At 38.2% G+C, this 21913-nt stretch overlaps 1 protein-coding gene across 1 annotated transcript in view; it reads left to right on the top strand.

Annotated features, from left to right (window-relative positions):
* FTO (FTO alpha-ketoglutarate dependent dioxygenase) overlaps positions 1–21913 on the top strand; it is a 405189-nt gene that overhangs the window by 111652 nt on the left and 271624 nt on the right. Inside the window, exon 2 of the mRNA XM_058280010.2 lies at positions 9672–9749. Within this exon, the coding sequence (XP_058135993.1) occupies positions 9672–9749 (78 nt within the window). The remainder of the gene's footprint in view (positions 1–9671; positions 9750–21913) is intronic.

Below are 21913 nucleotides of genomic sequence, written 5' to 3'. Positions count from 1 at the left end.
TTTCAATCTTATGCCTGGATGTTCTATCCATTATTGAAAGTGGTATCTTAAAGTTTTCTACTATTAGTAAAGTACTGTCAGTTTTTTCATTCAAATCTGTATTAGTGTCATATATTATGGGACTCTGCTGTTAGGTGCATATGTATTTATAATTGTTACATCTTTTGTTGAGTTGCCCCTTTATCAGTATGTAGTGACCATCTTTAACCTTCATCTGTTTTTTACTTAGTCTATTTTATTTGATCTTAGCATAACTACCCCAATTCTCTTTTGGTTACTACCTGCCTGGTATATTTTTTGCCTTTCTTTCACTTTTATCCTACTTATATCTTTGAATTTAAGTTTAGTCTCTTGTAGACATATATAGTTGGGTCATGTGTTTTAAATCTATTCTTCCAATCCCTGCCTTTGACTGCCAAGTTTTAGCCATATATTTTTCAAGTCATTACTTGTAATTCAGGACTTTTCTTCTGCCATTTTGCTATTTAGTTTTTGTAAGTGTTATACCTTTCTGTCCCTCAATTCTTCCTTTAATACCTACCTACTTTTGTATTTAATTTTTTTTGCATCATATCATTATTGAGTTCCTTCTCATTTCTGTGTAGATATTTTTCATATATTAATATTTTTTACCTTTGGGTTAAAATGTCACATTATAAATATATAGCATTCATATTTGATTTGATACCAACTTGACCTCAGTAGAATATGCATACAATATTTCTTTAAGCTTCTGTTTATACTTTATTAACTTCTAATAAAAAGATTATTCCTTTTTTGCATTTGCATTTTAGCACCTGTAGGAAGCAAATAATGTAGTTACATATTCAAAATTATAATGCAGAAAGAAGAACTAGCATTTATAATTACTCAAGTGGTTACCTTTGCATGAGACCTTTCTTTCTTTCTTTTTTTTTTTTTTTTAGACCTTTATTTCTTTATGCTACTTTGAACCATTGTCTTGTGTTCTTTCCTTTCAGCCAGAAGAACTCTTTGTCATTGCTTGTAGGGTAGGTCTAGTGGTGATGATTATTTGGGAGTGTCTTGATCTCACCCTCTTTCTGAAAGACAAAATTACTGGATCTATTTTTCTTAGTTGGCAGTTTTTATTTTCTTCACTTTAAGTGTTTCAACCCACTGCCTGCTTGTCTCCATAGTTTTTTTTTTTATAGATTTATTATTATTTTAATTTATTTCTCCCCCCTTGCGGCTTGCTTGCTGTCTTCCCTCTGTGTCCATTTGCTGTGCGTTCTTCTGTGTCTGTCTATCTCCCTTTGTTGCGTCATCTTGCTGTGCCAGCTCTCCACGGGTGCAGGCCGTCAGCTCTCCGCGGGTGCGGGCCAGCTTGCCTTCACAAGGAGGCCCTGGGACATGAACCCAGGCCCACCTCCCATATGGTAGACGGGAGCCCAATTGATTGAGCCACAGCCGCTTCCCGTCTCCATGGTTTTTGATGAGAAATCAGTACTTAATCCAGTTGGGACCACCTTGTACATAACATATTCCTGTCTCTTGCAGCTTTCAGCCTCTTTCCCTGGACTTTGCATTCAACGGTTTGATCAGTATGTGATAGGGCATAATTATCTTCATGTTTATCCTGTTTGGTGTTCTCTGGGCTTTTTGAATGTACATATTCACATCTTTTGCTAAGTTTGGGAAGTTTTCTGTCATTTTTTCTTTGAATATTCCTTTTGCCCCTTTTTCTCTTTCTTCTTCTTTTGGGATCCCCATAATGGGTGTTTTGGTTCACTTGATGGTGTCCCAGAGTCTCTTAGTCTAGTCATTGCCCTTAGCATATTAAAGGCCATTTCTAAAAAGTATTTGGTATGTCCACAGTCATTTTTGTTGATGTTTTCTGGATTTTTATCCTCTTCCTTTGGATTGACTATCATTTCCTGTTTCTTTGTCTTGTAGTTTTTTTTGTTTTGTTTGTTTTTGTTTTATAGTCTTTTGTTTCACTGTGTACCTTTTAGTGTTTCATGATATTAACTCTGGGATTTGTTCACTGAGATTTCTGTTTTTTGAATTCGTAATCACTGGTTGATATGACCAAGCTTTTCTTGAGTATTAGCCCTCCTGTCAGGACGGTCTGCCTAACAGGTAATGTAGAGTGCAGGGTCCTCCCTGTCTTTTCTGGGTCTGTTTCTTGTCCTGGGCTTTTTCTTTCTTGCTAGTGGTCTTAGGTATTCCCCTTTTTAATGGGGATTTGAATGTCTCCTCTACCTCCCCGGAGACAGACTGGCTTCCTCTCCTTGGTGTTCCACTGCTGTACTTAAAGCCGGTGAGCCTTTGCCCCAGGCCTTCTGTCTCAATTGTTTCTTAGACTGATTTTTTGATTAAAGCTGCTTTTGCCTGGAGGGCACATTCTGGGAATTAGGGGCACACCACAGAAGAGTTTCCCAGTCAGTCTTTCCCAGCCAGAATAAGGTCAGGACCCACAAAGAGAATTCCAGCCAGCTCCAAACTGCCCAAGTGAAGGGCTGAGGGAGGGACCTAGAAGGGGACCAAGAGCTTCCCCAAAGCTGTACTTTCTTGACCTGCCAAGCAAATGCAGACATTCAGATGTCCTTTGCAGCTCTGAGGAAGTGTACTGTGTTTTAAGACTCTTGTACTGCCTTTGTGTGGGTTGGAACAATGGCCAGCATCAGAGCCAGTCCTCCAGCAATCCAAAGTAGCTAATCAGAAGTGCCCTTCCTGACAGAAAGTGGATTGTTATGTTCTTTTTTTTTTTTTTTAATTATTTATTTATTTTTAAAAATTACATTAAAAACATATGAGGTCCCATTCAACCCCACCGCCCCCACCCCCCACTCCCCCCACAGCAACACTCTCTCCCATCATCGTGACACATCCATTGCACCTGGTAAGTACATCTCTGAGTGTTATGTTCTTTTGGTACCAGCAAACTACACTAGGGTTTGGGACCCTACTGTTGGCTGAAACGAGAGGGGGGGCTTGACTCTGGTAACCACCTGTGGAGAGAGCAATTTAATGGAATTTAGTGATGAACTAGCCTCTTCCTCCTGCTCGTCCTTGGATGCTCTGCAGTGTTCTAGCGGACACAGAGTTTTGAAATAGTTGATTCAGACAGTTCCTGTCTCTTTTTGTAGTTTTTCTTATGCAGGGACTGATTCCTTGTGCTTCCTTCTCTGCAATATTCCTAGAATGGAGAAGTCTAGTATGTTCTTTATCTTATTCGGTATACTTTTCATCTTAGATATTTCAGTTTTTCCTCTCTAGAAGTTTGATTTGATTTCTTTCTTTCTTTTTTTTTCTTATCATTCTCAATCTTTCCTCAACTCCAGGTAGAGTAACTGTTTAAACATATGAACTCTAAGTAGAGTAACTGTTTCAATGTAATTGTGTAGTGGTTCTATTATCTATGTGTTTTCTGGGCCAGTTTCTATATATTGACTATTTTCTTCATTTTGTCTGGTAATACTGATTTGGATGACAAACATTGTGATTTTTATCTTTTGGGTGTTAGGTGTGTTTTTTGTTTTTTGTTTTGGTGTTCCTTTATTATTTTTGAGCATTGCTAAGTAACTCAGTTAAGTTACCTGGAAACAAGATTTTGCTTTGGTGGGAAGGCCTTGCTTTTAAGCTTTGTGAGGAGGGAAGAGAGCAGCATTTCTAGGGCTAATTTTGCCATAATATGGAGACAATACCCTTCTGAATTTTCCTCCTGATGTTTCATGTATTATGAGATTTTCTAATCTGCTTGGTTTTTTCATGTGCTACAATCCTGTCATTGGAAGCAAAACAAGAAATGCTAAACATAAACAACTCAACTCTTTTGAAAGCTTTGTATACTACCAAAGCAACCAGTATAAAAATAACTACAGACACTGGTTTTAAAAGTTTAAAAATAAGATAGCTTTTAAATAATTATTTTAAAATTTGCATCATACATGTTCTTTTAAAATTAAAAGTTAAACAGTCTCAGTTAAATTTCTCTTGCCTCAGGGATGGTGTGAGGGAGTGGCGTGGAAATGACTTTGTACTTGGGAAATAAGAATGGAAGTTGTAATTCTCTCATGACCAGTGATGTAATCTCTTTACAGTCATTTAATCTTTCTGAATGGGTTTAGGGTCTCCATCTATTCTGAAATTTTATAGTCATTTTAATTTTGTTAAAACTTAGGTGAGGCTTATGTTGAGTAGCTAATTGAGGCATTATTTATATGTTAATTTTTTTGCATATATATATAAGGTCTTAGTTTCTGCTGTAGTTCACCCAGGCAAATTAATATCTGGATTTTTCAAGTAGAATTAATCTATGACCTAAGGTATAATTTGATAGTGTACACATAAACTCCATTATAAATAATTTAGAAATAGTAAAATCAATGAATGCCCTTTTGTAGAAATGACATATAAAAACAAATAGTTGCCCAAATGTATTGAGGACTTTCTATATATCAGCTATTATATGTGTTACTTTGCTTACACCTTATAGGAAGATAACAAACTTGGTCCAGGTTATCTGGAACTGGGATTTGAATCCAGAGCTTGGCTCTGTAGCTCATGTTTTGTTGTTCAGAAACTTCTTTCTCCCCACCCTTTTGAATGCCATTTGCCTAAAATCTGGATAGTATATAGTTTGCAAAATACACTATTGTGTGTGATTGATTTTATTTCATTTTCTCAACAATGCTATGAAAGTTTTTAATTTGTTTTATTTATTTTTTATTTTGGCAGATGAGGAAACTAAGGTTCAGAGAGATTGATTCAGGTGGAATATAACATCAAGGAAGTGGTAGAGTTTGGAGTCAAATTCTACTTTTCCTCCAGATTCTTATTATTTTTACTATGCCATATTTTCATTGAAAATAGGAAAGGCAGTATTGAGTTTGTTGAAATGGTTGAAAACTTTTTTCGTTTCTACTTAAAATAAGTATGGTATATGTATATATGAATTATTTATACCTTTTGACTTTACATCTTGCTTATCTTTCCAGTGTTAGTTTAGATGAGTCTTCTTTTTTTTTTTAAGGGTGTATTTATTTTTATTTATTTTTCTACCCCGACCCGTTGTCTGCTCTCTGTGTCCATTCACTGTATGTTCTTCTGTGTCTGCTTGGATTCTTGTCAGCAGCACCAGGAATCTGTGTCTTTTTTTGTTGTGTCAGCTTTCTGTGTGTGTGGTGCCACACCTGGGCAGGCTACGTTTTCTTTGTGCAAGGTGGCACTCCTTGTGCATGGGGCTCCCCTTTGCGGGACACCCCTGAGTGGCAGGGTACTCTTTGCGCGCATCAGCACTGTGCATGGGCCAGCTCACCACACAGGTCAGGAGGCCCTGGGTTTGAACCCTGGACCTCCCATGTGGTAGGTGGATGCTCTATCTTTTGAGCCAAATCTGCTTCCCCACTCATGCCCTGCTTAAGGACCGGGTGAGGGAAACGGACTTGGCCCAGTGGTTAGGGCGTCCTTCTACCACATGGGAGGTCCGCGGTTCAAACCCCGGGCCTCCTTGACCCGTGTGGAGCTGGCCCATGCCCAGTGCAGATGCGCGCAAGGAGTGCCCTGCCATGCACGGGTGTCCCCGGCGTAAGGAGCCCCACGTGCAAGGAGTGCGCCTGTAAGGAGAGCCGCCCAGCGTGAAAGAAAAGTGCAGCCTGCCCAGGAATGGCGCTGCCCACACTTCCCGTGCCGCTGACGACAACAGAAGCGGACAAAGAAACAAGACGCAGCAAATAGACACAGAGACCAGACAACGGGGGGGGGGGGGGGGGGGATCTTTTTATGTAATTACTCTTAGACTCTCAACCTGTATCTCTATTTGACTAGATATACAAGCTCAGATACTGTTTAACTCTTCAGTGAGGCAGAGGCTTAGTTTTACAGTACAGTTTCTAACATCCTACTTCAAACCTTCATGGTTTGGAGTTGTGGAGTGTTTTATGTACAGTCTTGCAACCCATTGACTTGCCGGAGCTGTAGAAATGGGCAGCAGCTTGCATTGGAGAGGCTTCTCCTGCCAGGTGGGAGAGCGGAGGCTTTGAGCCTCTCTCGGACTTTCTGTGTGGCATTTGTGAGCAGCTTGATGTATTTGACACGAGTGTGGCAGCAAAGAAGTGTGTGAGCAGAGCAGTGTGCTGTGGGGCCCAGCTGTGTTGGATTTATCTGTACATCAGGCAGAGGAGCAACAGTTAGCCAGATCTGACAATCAAATGTGAACTCGTTCTCCTCCACTCCAGAGTGCATTTTAATGGTGCTTGTGTTTACCTACTGGTTGACATTTGACACAAAGAAATTGTCAGAGCTGCTTTTTTTCCCTCTTCACTCTTTAGTGTGCTAGTCTGTTAGTTTCCCAAATAAATGCTTCATTGTACACAAACAAAAGTGCATTTTTCAAAACAAAATCAAGAATCATGTCCTTTTCATCTTTATATTGAATTCCATGGTAAGGATTTATAGCCTTGATTTTTTCTTTTTTTTTTTTTAATAGCTGTTTTGCTTAGCATCTTTTTATAAAATGTTAAATAAATATTGTGAATAGGTAATATATTTACGGAGTTAAAAAAGCAAAACAATATAAAATCAGGCTTAATAGCCTTGACTTTCTTTTTTTTTCAAAGCTGTTCTTAGCTTGTTTTTGTAAAAAATTAGGTAAACATTTTTGAGTAGGTAATATGTTTATATAATTTAAAAACCAATACAGTATAAAATGGAATACCCTTGTAATCATTTCCTACCTCTTCCTTGAGCAGAAAAACCCTTTAAATAGCATGTCCTGTATCTTTTATATTTCTGTATGCAAATACAAGCAGATGTATCTATTTTTATTTCCCCCTTTGTCCTGTACTTTGCTTTTTTATTTACCATTATATCCTAGAGAGCTTTTTATTTCACTAACAGAGAGCTTCCTCCTGCTTATTTGTTTACTGTTGCATTGCATTTCATTTTGTGGATTTAACATAGTTTATTTAACTGTCCCTTATGGTTGGATGCTGATATTGTTTCCAGTCTTTTTTTTCTTATAATTGAGATAAAATTCACATACCATAAAATTCACCCTTTTGATGTATACAATGTTTCCAAGCTATTCTACAAATAGGGATGCAATGAGTAGTCTTGTGCATACATTTCTTTCAACATGGTACCAGTATGTTCACAGGAAAGCTCTGGATCAAGGGATAGTAGTAGGATTGCTGGACCAAAGGATAGATGCGTTGGAGTTGTGATGGGAATTGCCAGTTACCCTCCATGCAGGTTGTTTTATTTTGCATTCCTGGTAGCAAGGGATGGGAGGTCCTGTTTCCTCACAGCCAGTAGTGACTTTGCCTTTTCTTAAAGCAATCTTAATATTAAAGAAATATATAATGTTCATAAGCAGTCAATTAAATCTAATACTGATTTATGAATTTTTTTTACCAAGGTAAACAAGACCAAAACTTTTTAAAAGTTTATATATATTGTTATTTATAATTGATCTTGGCTGTTAATTGGTAGTTAAAAAAAATTATTTATTTATTTCTTCCCCCCACACTCCAGTGTCTCTTCTCTGTGTCCATTTGCTGTGTGTTCTTTCTGCGTCTGCTTATATTCTCATTAGGCAGCTCTGTGAACCAATCCTGGGCCCTTCCGGAGGGATAGAAGTGATCATTCTTTTGAGTCACCTCAGCTCCCTGTTCTGCTGCGTCTTCTTCTTGTCTTTCCTCTGTGTCCTTGTTGCGTCATCTTGCGGGACTCCCGCATAGGCATGGGTGGTATTCCTGCATGGGGTGGCATTCCTGCACAGGGTGACACTCCTGTATGAGCCGGCACTCCGTGTGGGCCAGCTCAGTGCGTGGGCCATCTCACCTTCACCAGGAGGTCATCGAACCCAGGACCTCCTATATGGTAAATGGGAGCCCAACTGCTTGAGCCACATCTGTTTCCCTAATTCGTAAATTGAAGGTAATGAATGTTGATGTCCAGAACAGTTTTTAGCAGTGTGGTCTCAAGTTGGGAATTTTCCTCATTCCCATTCTCTTCTGTCATATGAGTATAATGATGCTGACAATATTAGAATTAAAATTCCCAGTGGAAGAAGACCATTTATATTCTGCTTTCTCTATGGTAGGCATATTCATGAAGAATTTTATCCTTTTGATAAAGCCTTCCAAGTTACAATGTTGTATACCTGTGTGATGCTTTGGTCCTGAACTCAGCTGAAAAGTGGTTGTTTTTGCAATAATTTGGTCGAAGCATTAATTATAAACAGTTTCTGTCTCTATTGGCACTTGCCAGCTGTGGGCCAAGTCTGTTGCTGTTTAATCTGTTTCGGGTGTAGGCAATTCTTTTCAGAAACTGCCTCTGTGCTCCTCATTATACACAGATTAGCCTTATTGATAGACTCACATGAAGAAATGTTAAGGTGGTACGTATTTTGGAGTCATTTCAAGGTTGGAGACATCATCTGCATTTGATTCATTCAAGGATGTTTTCTCTGGACTACTCTGATTATGATGGGTTTATGAGAGAAGGCTGTTTTCCTCGCAGTAATATACAGGGCCACCAAGTCTGGTTGAGCAGGCTGTGTACTGTATAAGGACAGTGGTCACTGGCACACTGGGGCCTGAAATCCAGTTTGTGTTCACAAAGCCATGCCCTTTAGAGTGGGGCTGCATCGGCCCAGGGAAATGTGCACCATTTTCTAATTCTTATAATTAGAGACAGCAGCCCTGATGATGCATTTTATTGCAGTTTTATTTGAAAACCAGTTGTTTTTCAGATTACTTCAGATAATTTCTTAGTATAAATATTCCTATGGTTATGTGTATTTGTGTACACACATATGTCATCATATGCCATATCTATTCACATACTCACACTTCATAAATTCTTGAGTATAAGGTCAGGTATTCTTTGAAAAAAAAATCCCTTAAAAGGAGAGAGTCACCATATATGTATTTGACTCCATATAAAATACTAAGGCAATGCTAGTTGTTGTTGCTTAAAAATGTTGCTTAATAGAAAGATGTTTCATGCAAATTTTGTAATTATTCTAGAGATCAAGGGTTACTTTTAAAAAGCAATGCTGTAAGTGTATATATTCTCAAGTGAATGTTTACAGGATGGATAAAAATTCCAAATATTCTGATGTTATGCAAATGGATAGTTGTGGCTTAGGTTAGTATTTCCAATGATAATATTATAGATGTAGTAAACAACTGCCATGTCTCAAATAGCTTATATAGACAGGAAGATGTCCACTGGATAACTGTGTTGGATGACTCAATATGAATGTCCACCTCACTGGAGGTGACTCCAGTGATGAAAAAAAAGATTCTGAGGTCAAAGATAACATGTAAAAAGGTTGAATCAAATTGTCTCATGAAATGTAAGAATGAATAAAATAATTATTTCTAAATTAATGCTTTATATAATGTGTAATTTAAAATGTGTATAATTAAGTTAATACCTATTACAATTGGCATGTAACTAATATCTCTAAAAGTTTATATATTAAAGTTGACTAAATTTCTTTGTTATTCTTTTATTGGAAAAATAAGGGACTGACATTTTTATTTATATATATAAATTTTTTTAGGAGTTACCAGGAATTGAATCTGGAACCTTGAACTTGGGAAGCAGGTGCTCAACCACTGAGCTACACACACTCCCTGACTTATATTTTGGGTCACTTTTTATTAAATCTTATATATATTGTTATTTTTAAACAGAAACTGAGGCTTCTTGAAGAGCTTGAAGACACATGGCTCCCCTATCTGACCCCCAAAGATGATGAATTCTATCAGCAGGTAAGGTATCTTAATATTTTGATCAATTTGCTGTGATGTGCTAGTAGATATATTGAGATATAGAAGTACTTCAGAGGTAGTCTAGTCCTATGTGCTTGGACCAGAGAGGTTACATGAAAGGTGAAATGATCTCAGTGGATCATCCTCTGGCTCCTTATCACTCACTGAGCACATCATTTCCTTCATAGTCTGCTTTCTTCTGCGAACTTAGTGCTTTAGCATAGTGAATTGTCTTTACTTCTCCAAACATTCCGTGCTTTTTCTCCTTCCTTGTTTCCTTGCTGTCTCTTCTGCCTAGAATATTCTTTTGCCCCTTAGCCTGTTGCCAGATGTCTCATTCTTCATGATCTCACTTTTTTTGTGTGAAAATTGCCCCAATTTACCTTATCTACAAATAGCGTTGACTATACTCTCTTCTGGGCAACTTGTGTCTTGTAACTACCTCTTTTATGTCACCTATAACATTGTATTACAATTATGGGATTCTATGTTTTTCTACCTCGGTTAGTCAGCACTCTTTTTTTTTTTTTTAAAAAGATTTATTTATTTATTTAATTTCCCCCCCTCCCCTGGTTGTCTGTTCTTGGTGTCTATTTGCTGCGTCTTGTTTCTTTGTCCGCTTCTGTTGTCGTCAGCGGCACGGGAAGTGTGGGCGGCGCCATTCCTGGGCAGGCTGCTCTTTCCTTACACGCTGGGCGGCTTTCCTGACGGGCGCACTCCTTGCGCGTGGGGCTCCCCCACGCGGGGGACACCCTTGCGTGGCAAGGCACTCCTTGCGCGCATCAGCACTGCGCACGGCCAGCTCCACACGGGTCAAGGAGGCCCGGGGTTTGAACCGCGGACCTCCCATATGGTAGACGGACGCCCTAACCACTGGGCCAAAGTCCGTTTCCCTAGCACTCTTTCAATTACAAGGGACAAAAACCCAAATCAAACCATTGTGGCAAAAAAGGGAATTCTTTGACTTATTTCACTCAGATGTCTAGGATTATATGTATGAATCCAGCTTCTCAAAAGATGTCATCTGATTGCTGTTCCTCTCTATTTCTTGACTTGGCTTTCCTCTGTGTAATTAATGCTGAATAGACTGATAGCATAGGGAGGACTTTGACAGCCCAAGGGTTATATGATCTTTAGCACCTGGTTTCTTTTTCTGTGGTTCCATCAGATTTCCCAGGAATGGCCTCGTTGTCTAGGTTAGATCATGTGCCTATCCCTAAACCAGTCATTATGTTCAGTGTATTACAATGCTTCTATTTCCCTGGCCTCTTGAAGTAGATTTGGGGTGGGAACATTTCACCCAAACTACACAGATTGAGAGTCAGAAATGATGGTTTCCTCAAAGGAAAATTGGCATCCTGTTACCAAAGAAGGAAGGGGAGCATGCTGAGGAAGCAAAAACAATAAATTTTCACCTACTTTTTCTTACTAGAGTGTAAGCTCTTGTAGTATAGGACTTGAGCCTTGTCATCTTTGTGTTTCTAGCACACAGCATGCACTTTACAGAGCAGACCCTTAGGAAAAGAGGGAAGGAGACACTTACCCATCTGGAATCCAGGTCCCTTGCCCTCCAGTTTATTGTAATTTCCAGAACATTGTATCTCATCTCTATTCTTATTAGATCTTCTCTATATTTCACCTGATCTGCCCTTTTATGGGTCTCCCTAGTTCTCCTCTTTGTGCCTCTTTCTTAATTCTTAAAGCTGTAGCGTATTTTCTAAGACATAAATCTGAGCATGGCAACCCCCAGCTTCAAATCCCCAATAGCTGTTCATTTCTTGGCTCCTGTTTTTCCACCTTCTTCTCCTCATTTCCTTCACCTTTTTATCCAAACTGGATTATGGCTGTACCTCAAACTAGCTATACAGTTTCATCCTTAGGGACCTTCTTGCTATATCCTCTGCTGACATGCTTCCTTCTCCTTACCTGCTACTCTTCTTTCCTTGCTGAACTTCTGCGTTGCCTATTAGAGTTCAAGGGTCATCTCCTAGATGAAGCTCCCCTGATATCTCTAGAGTACAGAGGATTGCTTCTGTTCCCTCTTGTATGGTCCTGTAGTACTTTATCTGTACTTTTCTTAACACTATCTCAGTTTATTATAATGATTTCCTTTTTTTTTTTTTTAAAGATTTATTTTATTTATTTCTCCCCATCCTTTTCCCCCTGTTGTCCACTCTCTGTGTGTCCATTCACTCTGTGTTCTTCTGTGTCTGCTTATATTCTCATTGGGTAGCTCCGGGAACCAATCCTGGGACCTTCCAGAGTGGGAGAGAGGTGATTACTCTCTTGTGCCACCTCAGCTCCCCTGTTCTGCTATGTCTTCTTATTTTCTCTCCTCCATGTCTCTTGTGGTCATCTTGCTGCGCCAGCTCTCTGCGTCGGCCGGCACTCCTGTGCAGAGTAACATTCCCACGCAGGGCGGCACTCCTGCACGGGGCTGCATTCCCGAGTGGGTCAGCACTCTGCATGGGCTAACTTGCCACTCGGACCAGCCTGCCTTCATCAGGAGGCCCTGGGCATTGAACTCTGGACCTAGTACATGGTAGATGGGAGCCCAGTTGGTTGAGCCACATCCGTTTCCTTATTATAATGATTTCCTTAAATGCATCTCATCTTCTCTACCTTGTGTCACGCCTGACACCTAGCAAGTTCTTAGTTTGCTTGAGGGAATGAGTGGATTCATGCATGAATGCGTGAATTAATTTAAAAAGTAAATTATATAATCATGTTTAGCGTGATTTGAATTTTGTTTTTTTTTTATACAAAATGGATAGGGGGCATGTGAAAGATTTAAAGAATGTGTACAAAAATGTTATAACCCAAGGTAGTATGTTTTTCTCCTTTGAGCTTTTCTCATTTCCAAAATTATCTCCAATGAACATGTATTCCTTTATAATCAGGAAAAAAAAAAAATTTTTTTTTAAGTACCCTTAAATATTGCCACAATAAAAAAACAAAACCCTTAAAGTAGGTGAACCCACAAAATAGAACCAGTTCTAAACTCCTTGCTGATATTTTCATAGATTTAAGGCTTCTGGTACACGATTACACACATTGTTATAAAGCAACTGTTGAATCATTTCAGCTTTTGTACGTTAAAAGTGGTACATGAAAAATTAAACACAGGAGGTTATCATTTCCCATGCTCTGAAACAGCCATACACTGGGGGATAAAAGGAAACCCAAATGCAAATAGAACAACTATCAAGGCTTCTCTTTTATCTCTCCAAGACCCACAACAACCTCTGATACCAATATCTAATCATTTTTACATGCTTCTTATAATAAGACTTAGTGTTTCAACAAAACCTTAGTAAAAGTAAACCTATTCTCTTAAAAGATGAAGGGAAAACACTTTTTAATGACATGGATAGATAGAAATTTCAGACCTGACATTAGGTTCCTTAAATACACCCTAGGCACAGAAATGCCAATCCAGCTGCCAGTCAACAAACTCTATGCAGTTTCCACATGGGGTCTGAGATCAGCTATTGTTTAGTGACCCATACAGTGTGCCAGGGACAGCACTAAATGTTTTAATCCTCACAACAGCTTCATTCATTCATTTATGTAAACATGTACTGAGCATCTGCTGTATTTTAGGCACTAGTGCTAGGTGCTTGAGGTAGATATTATCATTCCCACTTTATAAATCAAGAAAGACTTAAATTACTTATCTGAGTGGCAGAACTAGAGTTCAGTCCCATATTTACCTGACTGTAAAGGCCCATACTTAAAAAAAAAAAAAGTTTTATTGACGTATATCATTCATACATGAATATGCATAAACAATAAGTGTATAGTAAAAGTTATGAACTTACCAAACATGCATAATGTCATACAGGGCTCCCATACAACACCCCACCACCAACACCTTGCGTTGTTGTGAAACATTTGTTACAAACTATGAAAAAGCATCGTCACAATATTTCTTCTAACTATAGCCCATATCTTATATTTGGTGTATTTTCCCCCAACTCACCCGAGTATTAACACCCTGTATTAGTATTATATATTTGTTACAGTTCATGACAGAACAAAGGCCCATGCTTTTTATGTTATACTCTATACCTCCTGTTATACCGTGTTTAAATTTGAAACATATTCTTATTCAGAGGAAGTTTGCAGTTTCTTCTAAGATACTAGAGAAAACAAATCAAAATAACAACAATAACAAAATTCAAAGTACAAAAGCAGAGAGGGCCTCCATTGACTCACCATGGAGAATATAGAAATGAGGAATTACAGTGTCAATAAGTGAACTCTGGCTTTCAGATAGTTAAGTGCTGCCCTTTTTTATCCAGAGAAAATGCCACTTTTCTCAGTATTGCCCTAGCTTTCATTTATTTTGTGTTTTCCATGTTTTTGGTTGTTCTAAGTGCCTTACGTGAATTAGCTCATTTAAATCTTACCATAACTTTATGAGGCAGGTGTCATTAAAATCCCCATTTTAGAAATGAGGAAATAGGCACGTAAAGGTTTAAGAATTTGTTGAAGGTTTACAAGCAGGACATGATCCTGGACTGGATGTAATACTAGATAAGAAAAGGCCCAAAAGGACATAATTGGGACATATGAAAAAATTGGAATATAGACTGTAAACTTTATATCAATATTAAATTCCTTGAACTGGATAACTGCGCTTATGGTGGTTGCATAAGTGTAGATCCTTGTTCTTAGGACATACATGTGGAAGTACTGAGAGTTCAAGGAAGAGGGTGTATGCAACTTGCTCTCAAATATTTGGAAAGTAGATGGATGGATAGATGAATGTAGAATAATATGAGAAATGTGGCAAAATGTTAAAAGTTGGTGTACCTGGTTAGTTGAGTGAGAAGTATAGTGGAGTTCTCTGTGGTTTTTATTAATTTTGCAACTATCCTCTAAGTCTGAAATTATTTCAAAATAAAAGTTAGACAAAATGTACAAATAGGAGGTGTCAGGACCAGGATCTGAACCCAGTCTGTCTGGCTTCTGGGTCTGGTCTGTATTCTTCCCTTTTCCTCTGTGTTTCTTGATACTTCTAGAATTCCTGTGCTTTTCTGTCAGTGATCCCAAACCTCTATCTTAATCTTTGCTCTTTTTTGTCACCTCCAGTCCCCCACCTGCCTACTGGATGTCTCTACCTGGAATTCTTGCAGCACGTGTCACTCAATATTAATTAATCAGTTAATTAATTAGACAAATATAATTAGCCCCCACTCTGTGCCAGGCAGTGTTCTAGGCATTGGAAATGAAGTTGTAAAACTGACAGATTCCTGCCTTCTTTGAGCTTAGTTCCTATGGGGCAGGGAGTGGGAACAGAAATAAACAACAACAAAAATAACAAAAAGTAAATAAGTCAGAGGGGAAAACTGGTGGAAACAAGTAAATCAGGCAAGGGGATAGGGAACCAGTGGAGGTGAGGGGTTGCAGTTTTAAATAAGGTAGTTAAAGAAGGCTTTCTTGAGAAAGTAATAGTTAAACAAAAGACCTGGTGGAGGTATGGATGCTTTAGATACTTGGAGAAGAATGTTCTAGATATAGGGAACAGCAAGTGCAGAACCTTTGAGGTATATATGCGGAAAAACAGCTGAGGCTAACATATCAGCTGGAGAGTAGAGGAAGTAGAAGGAGATGAAGCCAGAGAGTAACAGACCCAATTATACAGGATCTTGCAGGCTGTCCTAAGACTATTGCCTGTTACTCTGAGTAAGGTGAGAATCCATAAAATGGTTTGGGTCACAAGTGTGACAGAACCTAACTTAGATTTTAAAGGATCCTGCTGTTCATTCTATTCTCTAGGTGCCTCCCCTTTGCCTGTTCTTAAAATTGCAAACCTTGCTATCCTAAACTTCTTTCTACTGCTTCATTCCTTATCCAGTCACCTGGCAATTCTACCTCTTCAGGGAATCCTGAGTTGTTTCTTCTTTTCCAGTCCCATGGATACTCTCTCAGTTCATCATCTTCCACCTGCGTGATTTTAACAGTCTTCTCGGATATATGTCTGACTTGTCACTCCTTGCTTTATAAGTCTTGCTAGGTCTTTCTTGCCTCCAAGGTAAAGTTCATACTCCTGAGCACATCCTATACGGCCATTAACTATATGACCCCAAAGTGCTTCTCTGATCTAATCACTACCCATTCCCTAGCCAACCTTAAACTCCCATCATACAGAGATTCTTGCTGCACCCTGACCTGCTATACCCTTTCATTTTCCCATGCCTACATGCCTAAAATTCCCATGTGGGAATGGCCTCCTCCCCTTTGCTATCTGGTGAATATCTACTCAACTTTAAAGCTGTGCACTTGCTTACATACTGCATCTTCTGTGAATATGCTAGGAAATCCCATTTGTTCTACTGTCAAAATACATTGAAAATCTGACCACTTCTTGCCACCTCTGCTGCTTACATGGTGGCCAAAGCTATCTTCCTTCTTTTACTGCCTGTTTTAACACAGTGGCTGAAGCAATCTCTTAAACATAAATCAGCTCATTACTTTTCTTGCTCAAAGGTCTTCAGTAGCTTCCCATCTTGTTCAGAGTGAAAAGCCTAGGACCTTCTGTGCACCTAAAAGCATTGCATCATCTGGCTCCTGACTTCTCTCACCTCATTCCCTGCTACTTTCCCTCCTTCCCTCTCCTCTTCCTCTCTGGCTGGCTTTCTTGCTTTCTAGAATAAACCAGGCATCCTCCTGCCCAAAGGCCTTTTCACTTAATATTTCCTCAGCCAGGCACTCTCTTTTCTTTCACCTCAGGGCTCTGCAGAACATGAATCTTCCTTTCTGGTCTCTGCTCAGATGTTCCTTATCAGGCAGGCCTTCCCTGGTTCTTACATAAAATAAAAATACTCCCACACTCCCTATCCTACTTACTCAGCTTAATTTTTCTCTAGCACTTATTATAATCTACAGTTCTATGTATTTTACTTATTTATTTATTTATGGTGTGGCTCCCCTTACCAAATGTGAGCTCCTAGAGAACAGACAAAGTTTGCTTACTTCTGTATTCCTGACACCTAGTATTTTGCATATAGTATGTGTTTAATAAATATATATTAGTGAGTTTTCTTTAGATTTCCCTTCCCACTTATAAACTGTTCCTATAGCAGTTTAGTCATAATTCTGTTATGATAAGTATTTCTGTTAACGGTTTGTATTTCTATCTATACTGTTAAACTATGAGCTGCTGTAAAATAGGACCTGCCATGTTTTTATCACTGCATTTATGGCACTTTATACAGTGCCTGGTACATAAGAATTCAGTAAATATAAAATAAACAAACAAAATGAATGAACTATTGAGTGAATGAATGAATGAACCAACATTCATATGTTATCCAAAGATTCCTTATGATAGCAATAGCAAGGCCTAAGTCATGACTTCAGAAGAGTGCCCTCCCCTGGGAGTCACTCAGCACTATGCAGCTGGAGGTTGGACCAAATAATTGTTTAGTCCATTAGTCTTGGGATGGCTGCTATGTCATAAGCACTATACAACTAAAATTGTATAGAAGCTATTCTGACTAATGTGGTGCAGATAGCTATTGAGTGCAAGATATAAAGTGTTACCAGGAAAATCTCTTAACAGCCAATTTAGAACATACACCCCTGAAATCTATAGAGTGTCATAACTTTTTAAATGACGGGAATTTCCCAAATCACTTGAAGATTTTAAATTTTATCTCTTCCAAAGGTTGAGTTCCTTTGGACTTTACTTAAGTGAACTTCTTGTAAACTGGTATCTTATTCGCTTAACACCGTCTCTGACTTTTCTGTAGGATGAAATCTTTTCAGAAGCATCCCTTGGTAGAATTTTCATATAATGGTTTTAACTAGGCAGAAAATAAAACTTATTCTCCAGCGACCTTCTTTTAGTCATTGATAAGGACCTGGTGTGTTGGCAGTTTATATGTAAAATACCTTTCCAAATGCTATTAAGCTATATAATTGTCATTTATGTCATAGAATCTTTTGTGAATCTCAACACATTTATTATGTGGTCAGACAACTAATAATATAATTGCATGAGTATATATTCCTTGGAATAGCATTAATGGGATTAGGCAGGGAAAAAAATTCTAATGTATTTGAAAATCTGCCAGCAGCTGTTCTAAATTATTGTGTGATATCTGATGTTCTATATCTACCTGCCCAAAGTGAACTTATTTGCTCGACAGAATAAGTTAATATTAAATTATTTATTGTGCAATTCTTTTTCAAAGTTACTTGTTGCTCTCTTTTTAAAAACATTAAACACTTAGCACTTTCATGTGTCAAGACTGTTCTAATTGCTTGATAAATAATAAGAGAAGGCATTTGGATTTGAAGGTTTTCTCTCTTGTCTATTTTTGAGATAGGGATAAAATTAGCCAATTATTATTATCTATCCTCATTATAGTAAAATCAAAATTGCCCAGAGCATTGTACAGCAGTCCAGTCAAATTTAAAGAGTACTGAAGTTTTGTTGAAGACCTGACTAATTAGTTTTTATTCTTTCTCTTCAAACTTCCTGCATATTTTCCATCTCTTTCATTCTGGATCCGCTAGCATAGGCTACTTTATAATGTAGTTACAAACATCCTGCAAACCTCAGGGACTTCACATAACATTTCTGGTTCAGTTTACTTATCATTTGTGGGTTGGCAGAGAGTCACTATCCATTAAAGTAACTTAGGGATCCCAGCAGCCACCAGCTAGTTACTGTGCAATAGGGAAAAAGAATGTTCTGGAGAGTCTCACACTGGTAATGAAAATGCTCCAGCCAAGAAGTGACAGCCATCATTTCTCACTGGACAGATGCAGTAACATGTTTCATCCAATATGAGGGTTCAGGAAGTATAATGCTACATTGGGCTGAAAAAGTGAGATGGTTGGGGAAGGAATCCGGAAATATTTGACAAATAGCACTAATGACCAGTACACATTCTTAGCTAATAATTCACTTTATACTTCATTGAGAAAATTGAATCGCCTCATCTCCTCTCCCCCTAAAAAGACACTGGAATTTGCTCATCTGGCCATTATCAAAGTTATAGTCCTGCCTGAATTTTTATCTTCTTTCTCCTTCTATCCTATTCCAATATAGGAAATATCTCTTCTCCCACGCGAATATCTTTCATCACATACTCCTGTCAGTAACTGTGGTGTGCTACTAAATGTTTAACAACTAGTTCTCTGGCAGGGAGAAAAAAACCCCAACACATTGATTTTTAGTGTGTCCTGATTTCCATGGTGTAAATACACGCACCGTGGCAATTTCAACTACCATCATGGCATCATTGAACATGGACTTGGGAAAAGTTGTACCCAGTGGACTCTCATGAGAGCCTACAAACCTATTTTTTGGTACCAATGGTTATTTATAAAATAGACACAGTACTGTAGTCATCTTAAATATACATGCACACATATTTTAGTGGAGCATGATTTCTTTCATTTTTTTGGTTTTGAAAAAAACAAACCAGTTCTTTCGTTCCCTCTCCCATGCTAATAGATTGCCTTACATATCCCACAGGGTGTACATAGCCCACTTGGGAGACTGCTTCTCCAGACACTGAAGGATTTTGCTCCTTCTGCATCATCAGCCTCTTCTTCTCTGCTCTCTCATTCCCATCAGTATACTGACAAACCCTAGTGTACTCTAGGATTTTCCATTGTTAAAGATCATTTTTTGATCTAGCAATCCCCTTCAGCTACAGCTGTTTTTCTATTCTCCTTCCTAGCAGAATCACTAGAAGAGGCATCTAGACTTGCCTGTCTTCACTTCCTTGTCTTTCATTCCATCTTCATTCAGCCTATCTAATCTGACTTCCATCTCTACCACTTGGCTGAAATTGCTCTTCTCATTATCTTCAGTGATTTCCATGCTGCCAAATCTAGTGAATAATCTCGGTCTTCATCTTACTTGACCTCTTAGTGGCAGTTGGCATAGTTGACCACTCCGTCCTCCTTGAAATGCTCTTTTTTTTTTTTTAGTTCCTTCATTAACATACTGGTGATCTACCTGGTTTCTTTCGCTGAGCTTTCCTGTTACTCAGAAAATGGCTTTGGGTCCTATTCTGGTGGACTTCTAGGTATTCTCATTCATTTCCAGGTCTTTAAGAAGCATCTATGTGTTGACAACTCCCACATTTATTTTCCTGGCCCCGTTTTCTCCTCTGATTTCAGATGTGCATATCCAGTTGCCCACTTACTGTTTTCACCTGGAGATTTCAGAGGTATCTTAATGGCTGCAGCTCCAAAATAGAATTTTTCCATGTTTTTTCCCTACCATACCTGTATTGTCCACTTTCTTTATTTCAAAAAAGACTAAATTACTTATGCAGTTATTTAATCCAAAAATCTGGAAATCCGTGCTTAACTCCTTTCCTCACTCCTCACATCTAATCCATGAGCACACCCTTTGGCTTGGACTACAAAATACGTATTTTACTTGTTTTTGTGCTAATCCAGACTATCATTACTTTTTTCCTAGACAGTTGTAATTGCACCTAATAGGATTTTCCACTTTACATATCCCTCTTTTAGATCTATGTTTCCAATGCCCTATATTGTAATTAGAATGATATTTATAAAATGTAAGTCAAATCATTCCTCTCCCCTTGAAACCCTCCAACGACTTAGAATCAAATCCTGATTCCTTGCTGTGACCTCCAAGGCTCCCTGTGATCTGGCCTCTGCTTCCTCTTCATCCTCATGGCATGTTACTCTGCTCTTGGCTTTTGTGTGCTAATAAAAATGTCCTTTTTTTTTTTGTCCCTAGAAGTGATTGTTCTGTTTCCTTAGTACCTTTGCATTTTTTTGGTCCCTCTTCCTGGGAATTTCTTTCCCTAGCTTGTTACATGGTCTGTGCCTTCTTTTCCTAAAGATCTCAGCTTAAATGCCTTGTCCTTAGAGAGTCCTTTTTACTCTATAGTGACAAATTTCTTTCTGGTTTGTCTCTGTCCTAGTACTTAACACAATTTGGTATTACTTTTCCTAACTTATTTACTTGATTTGGTAGAAAGTTCTGTGAGGGCAGGAAGCTTATCTCTGCATCATATTTGATAGATGCTTAATAAAAATATTTTAAATGATAACTAATATGTGGAAGACACAATGGTCTTACTCTGTTTATCACATAAACAATAATATTGAATGAAGATACGAAAGGGAGTTATATTAATATAGGGGGCAGTGCAAAGCCACGAGGACAGGTTAATATTTTGGTAGAGTCTGTCTCCTTTTGTCAAGATTTAGCCTAAAATGGTGGGAGGAAACAAATAAGACTAAACTTTATATGGGTAAAATGTAAAACCCTGCATGTAGGCTAAAAAAAAAAAAAATCAGTTGCATTATACAAAACCACAGGACTCTGGCTTGATACCAATTCATATGTCAAAACCTAAAAGCCAAAAGTGATGGCTGGAAAGCTAATGTAGTCATAAACTGCATCAATAAATCCATGTATTTTCACATTAGGAGAAGAGGTTGTTTATAGTACTTTCCTCCAGTGACACCAATAAAATTATTACAACTTTCTAGAATTACAATGGAATACCTCTTCCATCCATCCATTCATTCATTCAACATTTACTGAGTGTATTCTTGGTACTAATATTATAGTAGTGAATAAAACTGTCATGGCTCTTGTGTTCATGGAACTTAGTTAGTATCTAACTTCCAAAGAGAAATGAATTCCCTTTCAGTGCAAGTCTTGAAGCAGAAACCGATTGTCATTTAGTGAGAGGCAGGGCAATCTAATGGTTAAAAACTCAGCTTCTGGAACCAGACCTTGGAAGCTGGGGGTTTCCAATTCCAACCCCACTATTTATCAGCTATGTGTTTATACCTCAGTTTTTTCATGTATAATCTGGAGATAATTTTAGTACAACTTCATAAAGTTATGAGAATTAAATGAGTTAATGCAAATAAGTCATTTAGAAGAGCACCTGGCACCTAGTAACATTTACTAAATAAGTGGTAGACAGTAAGTTAATAAAATCATATTTTCTAGAGGATCAAAGGCTAGTAGACAGATTGAGGGTGGGGGGAAGTCATGGCAGAGGGAGTTTGGCAAAACAAAGCCCAAATTATGATTTTCTTTGGTTTATATTAATTATTGTTAATAGTTTGAACTTGGACTTGAAAATCTTGACTGGAAAATTTGATGACATCTGTTTTAGGTATTCTTCTATTTTAGT

Source organism: Dasypus novemcinctus, chromosome 18 (assembly GCF_030445035.2).
Source record: "Dasypus novemcinctus isolate mDasNov1 chromosome 18, mDasNov1.1.hap2, whole genome shotgun sequence".
Classification (NCBI taxonomy): domain Eukaryota; kingdom Metazoa; phylum Chordata; class Mammalia; order Cingulata; family Dasypodidae; genus Dasypus; species Dasypus novemcinctus.
This window is presented reverse-complemented; position numbering and strand designations above follow the sequence as displayed.